The sequence below is a fragment of the Thamnophis sirtalis genome, unplaced genomic scaffold, assembly GCF_051295495.1.
Source record: "Thamnophis sirtalis isolate CommonGarterSnake01/CBP01778 unplaced genomic scaffold, rThaSir2_p1.2 scaffold_14, whole genome shotgun sequence".
In the NCBI taxonomy this organism is placed as follows: domain Eukaryota; kingdom Metazoa; phylum Chordata; class Lepidosauria; order Squamata; family Natricidae; genus Thamnophis; species Thamnophis sirtalis.
Window position 1 is genome coordinate 7,296,084 of NW_028261394.1, and position 15,715 is coordinate 7,311,798.

At 43.0% G+C, this 15,715-nt stretch overlaps 1 protein-coding gene across 1 annotated transcript in view; it reads right to left on the reverse strand.

The window, feature by feature from the left end:
* Nucleotides 1–8,789: 8,789 nt before the first annotated feature.
* OTOA (otoancorin) overlaps nt 8,790–15,715 on the reverse strand; it is a 50,006-nt gene continuing 43,080 nt past the window's right edge. Inside the window, 3 exon segments of the mRNA XM_087729219.1 lie at nt 8,790–8,857; nt 9,849–10,041; nt 14,155–14,252. Of these exon segments, the coding sequence (XP_087585345.1) occupies nt 8,790–8,857; nt 9,849–10,041; nt 14,155–14,252 (359 nt within the window).

A 15,715-nucleotide genomic window follows, 5' to 3' on the forward strand; every position in this document is an offset into this window, starting at 1 on the left:
GCGCGTGCGCAATGGCTTGACTTTAGGCAGGCTGGCTCTGCGCAGGCGCGTCGACGGCCGACTCAAGCAACCATTTCTCGTCTTTTTTTAAAAAACCCACAGTCGGCTGCGCATGCGCTTCTGCCGCCAGCTGCCGTCTGAAGTCACACGTGGCGCCCACTCTCTTCCTATCTACGTATTATTTCTTCCACCCATTCATTCATCCATTCATTTAATTCTCTCTCTCTTTCCCTCTCTGTCTTTTTATGTATCATCTGCCTGTATCTGTCTGTATTTCTCTCTATCATCTATTTCTCCTTCCTACCTCTCTCTCTTTATCATCTATTTGTCTACCAAATACCTCTACCATCTGCTATATATATATCAAATCTATCCTATATATCACCTGTCTATGTGTCCATCTATCTTATCTGTATATCTATCATCTATGTATCTATCATCTATGTATCTACCTACCTATCTGTCTGTCTATCTTGTCTGTTTTATCATTATCTATCTATAAAATCAATGTGTCCTGTATATCACTTATATCTATCTATCTATCTATCTATCTATCTATCTATCTATCTATCTATCTATCTATCTATCTATCTATCTATCACCTCTGTCTATCATCTATTTATCTACCTATCTATCTGTCTATCTTGTCTATCTATTTATGTATCTACCTCCCTACCTACCTGTCTATCATCTGTATCTTATCTACCTACCTACCTACCTACCTACCTATCTATGTCTATCTACATATGTCTATCAGGTCTTATTTTCGGGGAAATGGTATCACCAATAAAATCTTATACAAACAATTTAAAATAAGAGTAGGGTAAAATACAATAGTCATAGGATAAGGTGCAATATAATTTAATATATAAATATGCAAAATAGAATAAAATGACATAAAATTATATTTCGGTATCACCCTTGCAATCTACCCCAATCAGTCCCATTCTTTTGTGAACAAAGTGTTGTCCGGATTTCCCCTTTAACATTTCCACAAAACACATAATTCATTCTACATTCTACATTATTTCCAACTTTAGCCATTTTACTTCTCATATTTTCCAGATTTTCATTTTTTATTACATATATAAACAATATCATTTTCCCTTCTCTTTAAAAATAAATCAAAGTTGTCATTTTCTTTCCACCCATCTTCTATAAGCAACGTGTGTCTTCAAATTCAATGTTTATATAACATATAATTATTTTTATATAATATAAGCATTTGACATAATTACTTCACACATTTAAAAGTATTAATATAGCTCACACGCATCCTAATTTAATACATATTCTATTAGTCTCCTTTTTGTATGTCTTATATCTTATATCTTTCCTTCTGAATTTTTTCTATCGTTTTTTGATAGGTTGTTTGGATATCTCTCTCCCAAATTTCTCTTTTCCATCTCACATTATTTAAGATGCCCAAGGTTTTGAAGAGGCAATTTTTTTTAAAAAAAGTAGGTAGGTAGGTAGAGGGATACAGAGGGAGAGAAAGAGAGAGAAATTCAGTAGGTAAGTAGGGAGAGAGAGAGAGAGTAGGTAGGTAGCTAGGTAGGTAGGTAGGTAGGTAGATAGATAAAGAAATAGAGAGAGAGAGAAATAGAGAGAGAGAGAATGATAGAGAAATACAGTAAGTAGGTAGGGAGAGAGAGTGTGTGTAGGCAAGTAGGTAGGTATAGGGATAGAGAGAGAGAAAGAAAGAGAAATACAGTAGATAGGTAGGGAGAGAGAGAGAGTAGGTAGGTAGGGAGATGTTTCCAGGTGTATTTATCCATGTGCTGGAGAAGGAAATTGCTGACAATCTGCAGCACCTAAGATTTTGTTTCTGCTGGCACAGCACTTGATCAATGTAATTCTCATCAATCAGTTAAAGAGCTTTCCAAAAGGAAAAAAAAGTTTTTGCACTCTGCAACCTCCTAAAAATTGCCATTTTTTTGCAAAAACGGGTCCATTTTTTTGAAAAAAGATATGAATAGCCTTGGGGAGGGGGCTTGCAGAGTGCTCCTGGGGGGAGCCAAAAAGGAGCAAAAAAACGGGCCCTTTTTGTCAAAAAAATTGCATGCATAGCCTTATGGAGGCTTATAGAGTGCTGCTGGGGGCTGGGGGGCAAAAAACAGCCTTTTTTTGCTCATTTCTGCCCTCCCCAGACCCCGGGAGCTCTCTGAAAGCCTCCATAAGAGTATGCACACCCATTTTGTTGAAGGGGCGGGCTTCAGGAGGCAAAAAAATGCTGTATTCGATGTATAAGACGCACCCAGATTTTCAGCCTCTTTTTTTGAAGAAAAAAGGTGCGTCTTATATTCCGAAAAATATCATTTTGTGCTTCTATAGTCCGAACAGAAAAGTATCCCAATTCCAAAACTTGATATGTATACATTTGAATCAGAAGTCACATTCCTGCACGGAGCGGTTTTAAACAAGTAAATGCTTGCATAGTCATCTTCTAAGTTCATCTAAAAGCTATTGATATTCTTCTAGGAAAGTTTTTTTCAATGCTGCGACAGACTTTGTGGCCTCCGTGAATCTAAGATGCTTGCAAATGTTGAATGCGTTCCTGGAATGTCAGCTGGAAACCTCTGTTGAGGGGGGGGGGAGAATCAAGGTAAGAATAATGTGGAAGAAATAAACATAGCTATTCCTTGTCTTGCAGTTGGACTAGAACTTCCGTGGCTGAGGGTTGTTAAGTGAGTTGCACCAGTTCTTGTGATCGTTTTTGCCACCGTTGTTAAAACATTCTTCACCCTTTTCTCTTAATCTCCCTCCTTTCCTCCCTCCTTCCTTCCTTCCTTTCAACTCTCCTTCTCTCTTTCTTTCCCTCCCTCTTTCCCTCTTTACTACCCTCTCCTCTTCCCTCCCTCCTTCCTCCCCCAGTTTCTTCTCTTTCTTCTCTCCTTCTTTCTTCCCACCTCCTTTCCCTTCTCTTCTTTCTCTTCCTCCTCTTTATTTAGGAGGGAAAGAGGAAGGGAAGGAGGGAAGGTATGTGAGAAGGAGGGGGGATCGAGGGAGGGAAAGGAGGGGGAAGGAAAGGAGAAAAGAAAGGAGGGAAGGCAGGGGAGAAGGAAGTAAGGGGGGAGGGAAGAAAAGGGTATGGAAAAGAAGAAATGAGGGAAGAGAAGAGGGAGGGAAGGAATAAGATACCTAACCTTTGATGTTTATAATGATTTGATAGTATGGGAATATCTCGAAATGTAGTTGTATTGTTTTTTACAAGTTATGGATGTTGTATTTTCTTTTTACCAATAAAATCTTTTTTTAAAATTAAAAAAAAAATAAAAAAAAATAAAAAAATAAAACATTCTTCACCCATCTTTAAATCTGCACAAAAACCATCCCTTGTTGAATTGTGCTCTTCCGCTGTTGTATTCCCAGCACCAGAGGTGGGTTCCTACCAGTTTGCACCTATTCGGTAGAACCGGTTCGTCAAATCTACCGGACAGGTCAGAAGAGGTTCCACCAGTGGACCCGGAAAGCAGGCCACACCTACAGAAGAGGTTCCAAAATTTTTTGAAACCCACCACTGCTAAAGGTTTAGGGGTGCAAGGGTCTTGTAACATGACAGCTTTAAGACTTGCATGCTTCAGTGCCAGAGTTTCTGAATAGCTACTTGGACCGACCTAAGTACTAATTCATAATTTCATATCTGGTCACATGGGTGGCAAGCCACTCCCACAAAGGAGGCCACACCCACAGAGTAGGTTCGAACAATTTTTGAAACCCACCACTGCGAAGCGCATATACCAGGGATGGCTGGCAGCAACCCGTATCAACCATCAGCGCCAGTCAATGATATTTGTGATACATTTTCAAACGTTCAATTGACTGAGTTCCATGTTTAATGAATAAGAGAGATAATAATCATAATAATACAGACTTACTGTCGACTTCAAAAGAGGCCAGTTCAAGAGACCAGAGGCAGGACTGAAATAGCAGACATCCAAAGGTTTAACCTGTAGGGTAAGAAAGCACCTGACAAGAAAATTGAGGGGAGGGGGTGAAGAGAAAATCCAAATAATTAGCAGTTTGGTCTAGTGGCTAAAGCACCAAGATACCAGGAAACTGTGAGTTCTAGTCCCACCTTAGGCAGGAAAGACAGTTGGACCAATCACCAAGAGACTGGGAGTTCTAGTCCCGCCTTAGGCATGAAAACCAGCTGGATGACTTTGAGCCAATCACCAGGAGACTGGAAGTTCTAGTCCCACCTTAGGCATGAAAGCCAGCTGGGTGACTCTGAGCCAATCACCAGGGGACTGGGAGTTCTAGTCCCACCTTAGGCATGAAAGCCAGCTGGGTGACTTTGAGCCAATCACCAGGAGACTGGGAGTTCTAGTCCCGCCTTAGGCATGAAAGCCAGCTGGGTGACTCTGAGCCAATCACCAGGGGACTGGGAGTTCTAGTCCCACCTTAGGCATGAAAGCCAGCTGGGTGACTTTGAGCCAATCACCAGGAGACTGGAAGTTCTAGTCCCACCTTAGGCATGAAAGCCAGCTGGGTGACTCTGAGCCAATCACCAGGGGACTGGGAGTTCTAGTCCCACCTTAGGCATGAAAACCAGCTGGATGACTTTGAGCCAATCACCAGGAGACTGGAAGTTCTAGTCCCACCTTAGGCATGAAAGCCAGCTGGGTGACTTTGAGCCAATCACCAGGACACTGGGAGTTCTAGTCCCGCCTTAGGCATGAAAGCCAGCTGGGTGACTTTGAGCCAATCACTAGGAGACTGTGGGTTCTAGTCCTGCCTTAGGCATGAAAGCCAGCTGGGTGACTTTGAGCCAATCACCAGGAGACTGGGAGTTCTAGTCCCGCCTTAGGCATGAAAGCCAGCTGGGTGACTTTGAGCCAATCACCAGGAGACTGGGAGTTCTAGTCCCGCCTTAGGCATGAAAGCCAGCTGGGTGACTTTGAGCCAATCACCAGGAGACTGGAAGTTCTAGTCCCACCTTAGGCATGAAAGCCACCTGGGTGACTTTGAGCCAATCACCAGGAGACTGGGAGTTCTAGTCCCGCCTTAGGCATGAAAACCAGCTGGGTGACTCTGAACCAATCACCAGGGGACTGGGAGTTCTAGTCCCACCTTAGGCATGAAAGCCAGCTGGGTGACTTTGAGCCAATCACCAGGGGACTGGGAGTTCTAGTCCCACCTTAGGCATGAAAGCCAGCTGGGTGACTTTGAGCCAATCACCAGGAGACTGGGAGTTCTAGTCCCGCCTTAGTCATGAAAACCAGGTAGGTGTCTTTACGCTTGTCCCTCCCTACTCAACCCAACTCACCTGACAAGGTTGTTGTTTTGACAAAAATAGGAGGAGGAAGGTGTTTGGATGTGTACGCTGCCTTGGCTTATTTGTAAAAGTAATTTTAAAAAAGGGCTAGGGGAAAGGAAGAGGTACCAAACTCATCCCTCTCTCGTCAAGTTCAACCAAGAAAAGTCCCACCTACCCATCATTTTTAAGTTGTCCAGAGGACATTCACTCATTCATTCTTCCCTTTTATTTGCTCACTCAACCCAGGATGAGAAGAACATTCTTTTTTTGGGAAATCAGGAAAAAGAACAGAGGGCGGAAAGCCTTATTTCTAGCTGGCCACCGAGATATTTGTTACCGGATGTTCTAACACAGATTAAGAATCCGGACTTTCGCCACTGAAAAGGGATGGCAAAAGGGGTGCTTGTGAGAACTGGAAGCCACCAGAATAACAGAGTTGGAAGGGATCTTGGAGGTCTTCTAGTCTAACTCCCCAGCTCGAGCAGGAGACCTTATACCATTTCAGTTAAATAGTTCTCCAATCTCTTCTTAAGAACCTCCAGTGATGGAGCACCCACAACTTCTGCAGGCAAGTCATTCCACTGATTAATAGTTCTCATTGTTAGGAAATTTCTCCTTCGTTCTAGGTTGCTTCTCTCTTTGATTACTTTCCATCCGTTTCTTCTTTTTCTGCCTTTCAGGTGCTTTGGAGAATAGGTTGACCTCCTCTTCTTTCTGGCAGCCCCTCAGATATTGGAGCAGAGTTGGAAGGGACCCTTGAGGTCTTCTAGTCCAACCCCTTACTCAGGCAGGAAACCCTCTAACCCTTTAGACAAACACTTCTTAAGAGCTTCCAGTGATGGAGCATCCACGACTTCTGAAGCAGTGGTGGGTTTCAAAATTTTTTAGAACCTCTTCTGTAGGTGTGGCTTGCTTTATGGGAGTGGCTTGCCGGCCGTGTGACTGGATGGGCGTGGCCAACTTGTAAAATGTGGTGAAACTCACTTAACAACGCTCTTGCTTAGCAACCAAAATGTTGGCTCAGAAACTCTGGCATTTGAAGCACGCAAGTCTTAAAGCTGTCAAGTTACAAGTTGCACCCCTAGCCCTTTAGAAAAAAAAATCCCCAGGGGTGTTCAAACTTGACAGCTTTAAGACTTGTGGACTTCAACTCCCAGAATTCCTCCTCCAGTCATGTTGGCTCAGGAACTCTGGCATTGAAGGGTGCAAGTCTTAAAGCTGTCAAGTTACAAGACCCTCGCACCCCTAACCCTTTAGGGGAAAAAACCCCAGGGGTGTTCAAACTTGACAGCTTTAAGACTTGTGGACTTCAACTCCCAGAATTCCTCCTCCAGTCATGTTGGCTCAGGAACTCTGGCATTGAAGCGTGCAAGTCTTAAAGCTGTCAATTACAAGACCCTTGCACCCCTAACCCTTTAGGGAAAAAAACCCCAGGGGTGTTCAAACTTGACAGCTTTAAGACTTGTGGACTTCAACTCCCAGAATTCCTCCTCTCACTCTTCATCTTGATGATGTGCCGACAGGCAGGGGGAGGGAGGTGGAACCAGTTCTAAATGGCACTGTAGATTTGTGGAACCTCTTCTACAGAACTGGCAGGAACCCACCCCTGTTCTGAAGGCAAACCATTCCACTTGTTAATTGTTCTCCCTGTCAGGAAATTTCTCTTCTAGGTTCTAGGTTGCTTCTCTCCTGGATTAGTTTCCATCCATTGCTTCTCGTTCTGCCTTCAGGTGCTTCGAAGAATAGGTTGACCCCCATCCCTCTTCTTTGTGGCAGCCCCTGAGATATTGGAAGACTGCCATCACATCACCCAAGTCCTTCTCTTAGTTGTTGAGCATGATGGTATTAACAGAATAACAGAGTTGGAAGGGACCTTAGAGGTCTTCTAGTCTAACCCACTGTTCAGGAGATACCATTCCAGACAAATGCTTGTCCAATCTCTCCGTAAGAACTTCTAGTGATGGAGCATCCACGACTTCTGAAGGCAAGTCATTCCTCTGGTTAATTGTTCTCATTGTCAGGAAATTTCTCCTTAGTTCTAAGTTGCTTCTCTCCTTGATTAGTTTCCACCCATTGCTTCTTGTCCTGGTGCTTTGGAGAATAGCTTGATTCCCTCTTCCCTGTGGCAGCCCCTGAGATATTGGAGCACTTATATCTTGTAATAAAGTAGGACGTAAAGTGAGATTTGGACATTAAGTGTGAAACCTACTGGGTCAGGCTGGACAGCCTCTCGGGACCCCTTTGCTTCTATATTAAAAAGCCACATAGGCAGAGTTGCAGCTTGCAAAAGAACAGGAAGCAAGTGCATAACCACAAGATGTTCTAGCCAACGTCCCTATGTCAAAACCTATGTCAAAAGTCCAAACCACAAAGTTCAATTAAAGTTTGTTAATGACACGTACTCCATAAACAAAAGGAGAAGTAAGACCCCATCTCCTTATAAGGCTTTCTCCCCAAGGTAACCACTAAGAAATGAGTTAAGTGTTTCCGTGTTACGCTGCCTTTGAGAATGTATAAGAACGGGCTCTGGGAAGTCGGGGGGGGGGAGGGAGGTGGGGTGTTAGGGGGAGGGGGGAGGGGGAATATATAGTATGTGTTAGATTTTAAAGTAACACAACTGCACTTGTATACTGTTGCTCTTTAATTTCACTGTAAAAATAGGACAAGCTGAATATATTATTAGATAGTAGAAATACACCGAAGGGAGGAGTAGAGGGATAGAAGAAAGAGGGGTAGAGAGGGTGGGAGAGAGGACGGGAGGGAGGGTGAGAAGGAAGGGAGGGAGTGTACCGGGAGAGAGGAGTGGTAGAGGGGGAGGGGACGTAGTGTACAGGGAAATGAAGGAGGGAAGATGGAAAGTTGGAGGGGGGCGAAAGAAAGGGTGTATGGAGGGTCGAAGAGGTACATTGGGTTTGTATTTTGGGGGGTATTGTTGACAAGAAGAATGGCTGTGTTTATTGTTTATTGTTATATGGCCCTGGTTATGCACAGTATATATGTGACTGTACAAAATGAAAATGGAAAATAAAAACACATTTACAAGAGAATGTATAAGAATGCGTGCTTCGATAATGAAGGTTGTTCAGAACTTGCAATGCTAAGCCATGGGCTAGCTTTCTGAACCTGGCTGCCAAATAAACTTTTCCTGTATCCTGAGAAGTCTAAAGCCTGTCATTTTCTGCAACAGTAACACTTAGATCTTGGGACACTTAAATATTGGCACAAGCAAGGTGAAATCCTAATGTCCACTTTCATAATTTCTACTGTACCTCCCAATTGCCGGCATGACTATCAACAGCCTTTCAACCCAGTGGATTTCCAACCTGATCCTCTGGAAAACGAATCGGGTTCTCCGCATGAAAAAAAAACCAAACAGATGGGGAGGCTCCCCTTGATGAATTAAAGCTGGACAGGAGGTCAACTCAGACAACCTGGCCTTGTCGGATGAAATAAAAAGGCTCGGCGCGGAAGGAAGCCGCCGTCCTTCTCGCCGGGAAATCGGTGGCGGGAGCCAAGCCAGCTCGCCGACTCATCGAAGCTGTGCTGAAGAAGAGGGATTAATGAAGCGTTGTGCGTGTCGCTCCGCAGCTGTTTTTGCTGTGTGAAAACCCGGAGGGAGAACTTAAGATGCAGCACCTGCGAGCTCCCTAAACGGCAAGGTTGTGCAGGAGGAAGCAAACCGCCGACTTGAGGGGAATTGATCGATTCCCAGTTGGGCCGATTCCCAGCTGTTAAGCGTTGTAGGCCACACCACATACACACCTGAGGTTTTGAAGGCCGGCAGGACCAATTTTAACTTAGACAAGTGGTTTTCTCAGTGGTCAATGCCTCTCAAAATCAACGTCAGCTCTTAAACCAGGGGTAGGCTGCTGCTGGGGGTTCGCAGAGGTTCGGGAGAACCTCTGGCTAAGATTCCGGTTCCACCACAAAACCGCGGACGACAAAATCGCGGTCGACAAAAGCGCGTATGTGACGTCATCACAGCGCGACGAAAAAGATCGAAAAATGTAAAAATAAAGCGAAAACCTTACCCTAACCCCCCCAAACCTAACCCTAAACCTAACCCTAAACCTAACCCTTAACCTAACCCTAAACCTAACCCTAAACCTAACCGTTAACGTAACGAAAAACCTAACGCTAACCCTTAACCTAACGCTAAACGTAACGCTAACGCTCTAAAGCTAACCCTAACCCTTAACCTAACCCTAAACCTAAACCTAACCCTTACCTTTGTGTGAATCGGCTTGCTGTAATTTAATTTTTATTAATTTTTATTTAAATTTTTCGATCTTTTTCGTCGCGCTGTGATGACGTCAAATGCGCGATTTTGTCGATCGCGCTTTTGTCGTCCGCGGTTTTGACGGGTCACGAAGATTCCGCGCAGTTCGGGGACTCCCCAAATCTCACTCCTGGCTGGAGTTCCCCTTCTATTCCCTCATTTAATCATTTATGAGATCACCTAAGATCACATCCTAGAATTTTACTTGTTACTGGACAGCAAAACAACAACAACACACAGACATGAAATTACCATTAGAATTATACTGACGATCCAGTCCAAGGGTGCTTTTGAAGAAAGAAAGCTCACCGTTCAAAAGAGGTCCAGATGTTGGGTCGATTGTACTTTCATTCAAGGATACTTCTCGGATTCTCCTCCTTCCCCCATCTAAAGCTAGTTGGAGACTCTGAAACTGCCGTTCACTCAGATGTTGCCGCTGCGAATCCGTCGTCCTGGCTGCATTTTCTGGACCAAGGTTTGCAAGCTGCCCTGGAGACAGTTCCTGCGATAATAAATACAAGTAGCCCTCAACTTACGATCATATGTATGTATGTATGTATGTATGTATGTATGTATGTATGTATGTATGTATGTATGTGTCTATATATATATGAAAATCTATATCTATATATCTAAATCTATATCATTTATATCTATATCATTTATATCTATATCTATCTATCGTCTATCGTCTATCGTCTATCGTCTATCGTCTATCGTCTATCGTCTATCGTCTGTTATCTGTCATCTATCTATATTTTATATATATATATATGTATGTATGTATATATATAATTTAAAGTCACAACCCCTGGTATGCCCAAATATTTATCAGCATAAATATAACAAATATATATATATATATATATATATATATATATATATATATATATATATATATATATATATATATATATATATATATATATATATATATATATATATATATATATAAATATATATATAAATATATATATATAAATATATATATATAAATATATATATAAATATATATATATAAATATATATATATAAATATATATATATATATATATATATATATATATATATATATATAGTGTCACAACCCCTGGTAAGCCCCAATTATGGGAGGAAGCTAACAGCTTCCATTATCTGTCAATCGGCTCATCACAAGAGTCCATCACGACAGATATTTTTACTGTTGCCTTTGTTACACATTTTGTGTTATATTTGTGCTGATAAATAGTCTCCCTTTATTTATTTAATGATATATATATATCATTTATTTATTTATTTATTTATCAGCACAAATATAACAAATGTAACAAAAAGGCAACAGTAAAAAATATTGGGTTTCTGTCTGGATGGTCTCTTGTGACGAGCCGAAGGACAGAAAATGGAAGTGTGATCTTCCTCCCATATTTGGGCATACCAGGGGTTGTGACTATATATATAGTGTCACAACCCCTGGTATGCCCCAATTATGAGAGAAAGCTAACTGCTTCCATTATCTGTCTATTGGCTCGTCACAAGAGTCCATCATGACAGAAACCCAATATTTTTACTCTTGCCTTTGTTACATTTGTTGTATTTGTGCTGATAAATAAATAAAGGGAGACTAGTATAGATCTATTTCAAGCTATTTAGCTCTCATCAGCTAGCCATACCCTTACTGGGATTCGAACCAGTAAGGGTGCGGCTTAGAGGTTAATACAACTGCCTAATATGTAAAAACAGCCCAGGTTTGAATTCCAGTAAGGGTATGGCATCCAGCCCTCTCAATTCCGGGCAAATAGACGGGGAAGAAATGGAGTAGGGACAGGTTTTATGGAGGTAGCAACTGGTTTTATTTTCCTGGGCTCCAAGATCACCGCAAATGGGGATTGCAGCCAAGAAATTAAAAGACGCTTGCTCCTGGGGAGGAAAGCTGTGGCAAAGCTAGACAGCATCCTGAGATGCAGAGACATCACCCTGCCAACAAAAGTGCGTCTAGTCAAGGCTTTGGTTTTGCCAGTTGCAATGGGTGGCTGTGAAAGTTGGACCATAAGGAAGGCTGAGCGCCAAAGAATGGAGGCCTTTGAACTCTGGTGCTGGAGAAGACTCCTGCATTGAGTCTCTTGGACTGCAAGACCATCCAACCGGTCAGTCCTAGAGGAGATCCACCCTGACTGCTCTTTAGAAGGCCAGATCCTGAAGATGAAACTCAAAGACTTTGGCCACCTAATGAAAAGGAAGAAGGACTCCCTGGAGAAGAGCCTCATGCTGGGAACGATGGAGGGCAAAAGAAGAAGGACTGCAAGGCCATCCAACCGGTCAGTCCTAGAGGAGATCAACCCTGACTGCTCTTTAGAAGGCCAGATCTTGAAGAGGAAACTCAAAGACTTTGGCCACCAAATGAGAAGGAAGGACTCCCTGGAGAAGAGCTTCATGCTGGGAATGATGGAGGACAAAAGAAGAAGAAGGGGATGGCAGAGAATGAGGTGGCTGGATGGAATCACTGAAGGAGTAGATTTGAGCTTAAATGGACTCCAGAGGATGGTAGAGGACAGGAAGGCCTGGAGAAACATTGTCCATGGGGTCGCAATACAACTTCTCAACTAACAACAGCAGCAAGTTTGACGAAAGGAAGAACCAGGGGTGACATGATAGCAGTATTTGAGGGGCTGCCCCAAAGAAGCGGGGGGTCAAGCTATTCTCCCAAAAACCTGAAGGCAGGGCAAGAAACAGTAGATGGAATCTAATCAAGGAGAGGAGCAACCTAGAACTAAAGAGATATTTCCTGGCAGGGAGAACAATAAATCAGTGGAACAGCTTGCCACCAGAAGTTGTGGATGCTCCAAGTCTGGCAGTTTTAAAGAAGAGATTGGACAACCATTTGTCTGAAATGGTATAGGGTCTCCTGCTTGAGCAGGGAGTTGGACTAGAAGACCTCCAAGGTCCCTTCCATACTCTGTTGGTCTGTTAATTTATAAGCTTCCAAATGCTTATAAGGTGGCGCAGTGGTTAAATGCAGCACTGCAGGCTACTGCTAGATCAGCAGGTCAGCGGTTCAAATCTCACCGGCTCAGGGTTGACTCAGCCTTCCATCCTTCCGAGGTGGGTAAAATGAGGACCCAGATTGTTGGGGGCAATATGCTGACTCTCTGTAAACCGCTTAGAGAGGCCTGAAAGGCCTATGAAGCGGTATATAAGTCTACTGCTATTGCTATTGCTATTGCATCTGATTTCATCCCTGCAGGCAAGTGGTGACATTAGAGCTTTCCGTGGTGATGCCAGTCAGACAATAAAGACAATTAAAGCACCTGAAAGTTGATTCCTGCCCAATGTAGAATATTCTACCAAACATAGTCATATGATTATGCCTACTTTGGAAGCCAAGCCCTATGATTAGAACTGCGCAGTCATTATCTTTCCTTGTATTGTAGAACAATGACAGCAAATGTGAACAACTGACATTTAACAAAAATGCCAAAGAGTTTCTCTTTGTTGGATTTGTCTTTTTTTTTTTTAGAAGGCCTTTGTCTCCCAGGGCAGCAAGTAATTATGAGATATAAATTCATCCCTCTCTTTTTTCCCCCACTTTGGGTTCAGGTTTGAACAGCTGCAAAATTTCACTCTGATGAGGAAGGAAACTGAAGGTGTGGAGACAGAGAAAGAAAGGGAGAGAAAGAGAGAAAGAGAGCAAGGAAGAAAAGGAGGAAGGCTGATTTTGAAAATGAAGGGAAGGAAGGAAGATGGGAAGGAAGAGAGAGATAGGAGGGAGGGAAGGAGGAATGGAGAAAGAAAGACTGATTTTGAAAAGGAAGGAAGGATTTGAGAAGGAAGGAAGACTGATATTGAAAAGGGAGGGAGGGAGGGAAGAAGGAAGGAGAGATAGGAGGGAGGGAGGGAGAGAGGGAGGAAGACTGGTTTTGAAAAGGAAGGAAGGATTTGAGAGGGAAGGAAGACTGATATTGAAAAGGGAGGAAGGGAAAAAGGAAGGAAGGAGAGATAAGAGGGAGGGAAGGAGGAATGGAGAAAGAAAGACTGATTTTGAAAATGAAGGAAGGATTTGAGAAGGAAGGAAGACTGATATTGAAAAGGGAGGGAAGAAGGAAGGAAGGAGAAATAGGAGGGGGGGAAGAAGACTGGTTTTGAAAAAGAAGGAAAGGTTTTGAGAAGGAAGAAAGACTAATTTTGAAAATTAAGGAAGGGAAGATTTGAAAAGGAAGGAAGACTGATATTGAAAAAGGAGGGAGGGAGGAGGAAGGGAAGGAAGGAAGGAAGGAAGGAAGGAAGGAAGGAAGGAGAAGGAGAGTTAGTTCTTCATATTGATTGCCTGGATGAGTCCCTGCAGTTTTCTTGACAAAACCTTTGAACCATTTTGCCATTGACTTCTTCCCAGGGCTGAGAGAGAGTGACTGGCCCAAAGTCACCCAGTTATCCTTCATGCCTAAGGCAGGACTAGAATTCCCAGTAGCCCAGTGCCTAGCCCATGCCTTCAACTCCCTGCACTAAATTGGGTATCTTAAATAGGTAACCAGCCGCAAAGCCATACATTCCTCCCCACTTCATTTCCCACCCCCAATAAAGTTTTAAAAGATGGAGAAACCAGCAAAATTGCGCAAACCCAACGAAAAGCTTTCCAACTTACTTTAAAGATGTCACTGGGGATGGACGCGATGGCCGCAGGCTGGAAATAAGCCATCAATTCGTGATCGAGGGCTCTTAATTCCTTCTCGTTTAAGCCAGCTAGCGCGGGAGAGAAAAGAGAAGCGATTCGGGACCCAATTTCACGCCCTTCCGATTAGACGGAATTTGGGGGTGGGGGGCTTTAAGGAGTGCCAGCCCTGAGCCGATCAATATTTGATTCTAAAATCAGGATTTCAAGCCCCTCTGGGAAATCAGACCAGACTTTGCAATTAAATGAATGTTTGATGGGGACCAACTTTAGTAAAAGTACAGGCTTAATTAGTGCAATTCTCAGTTTTGCGGGTTTTTGCTTTTAATAAGAAAGGGTCCAAAAAGGCCCCTTCTCTATTTTCTTTTACTTTTTCTGTTGCACAGTCTCAGTGTTCTAAATAGCATCCAAAATTAAATCAGCGTCCAAGGCAAAGTATTGCTCAAAGTTCCAATTTATTAAGAGAGCCATGTTGGCACATCTGGGAAAACCCAAATCTGAAGGCTTCCCGGTGTCAGGCCTGCAATTATATTCCTTTTAGAATTTTGGCCTGCCACACTTTTTCTTATTTCATTATGCTGTTTCTTTAGTATAGTTGATGGGAGGAGGGAATAGACAGGAATAGGATTGTGGAATGTGTTGTTGTCATTCTTTACTAGAAGCCAAGGTCATCCTTTGTCTCCGCACTTTCAGACCTGATCGGAAGCAGCTGGGTGGAGACGCCAGCGTGGAAGAAGAAGATTGGACCATGTGATGGATTGTGGGGTGTGGGGACAAGATCATGAACTTTTAACTGGGTGGGATTCTGATGTCATTTCCAGTATTGGGATTCATAGCATAATGCCAAGATGTCTGCTTTATTACAATAGAAGAAAAAGGATTGTTTTGCCTTGGACTCTGATTGAATTCTACATGATACTTGGAACTCTGACACCCGGTTTTCCCCACCCAGTTGAAAGTTCAAGACTTTGCCCCCACACTCACAAGTCCATCCCATGGTCCAATATCCCACTGCCAGCATGGCAGTTCCACCCCATCCAGTTCCGGTCAGGTGCAGAGGTGCAAAGACAAAAGATGGCCTTGGCTTTCTAGAAAGAATTTTGTTATGGCTACCTAGCATCTAACTCCGTGCAATTCCCCCCCCTCCCTTTCTCCCACAATAGGAAGTGCATAAGAATAATAGAAAGTGTAGCAGGCCAAAGATCCGAAAGAAAAGATGGATGCAGGCCTGACACACAGAAGGTGAATCCATTCAGAACAGAATAACAGAGCTGTGAGGGACCCTGGAGGTCTTCTAGTCCAACCCCCTCCCCAAGCAGGAGACCCTGTGCCATTTCAGACAGCTGGCCATCCAATCTCTTCTTAAAACGTCCAGTGATGGAGCACCCACAACCTCTGGAGGATTGTGGGGCAAATGATGGCTTGGAGTGATTAACTAACTTTTTATTTATTTATTTATTTATTTATTTATTTATTTATTTATTTATTTTGCATAATATTTTTATTTCCGTTTCATTCTATACAATCACATGTT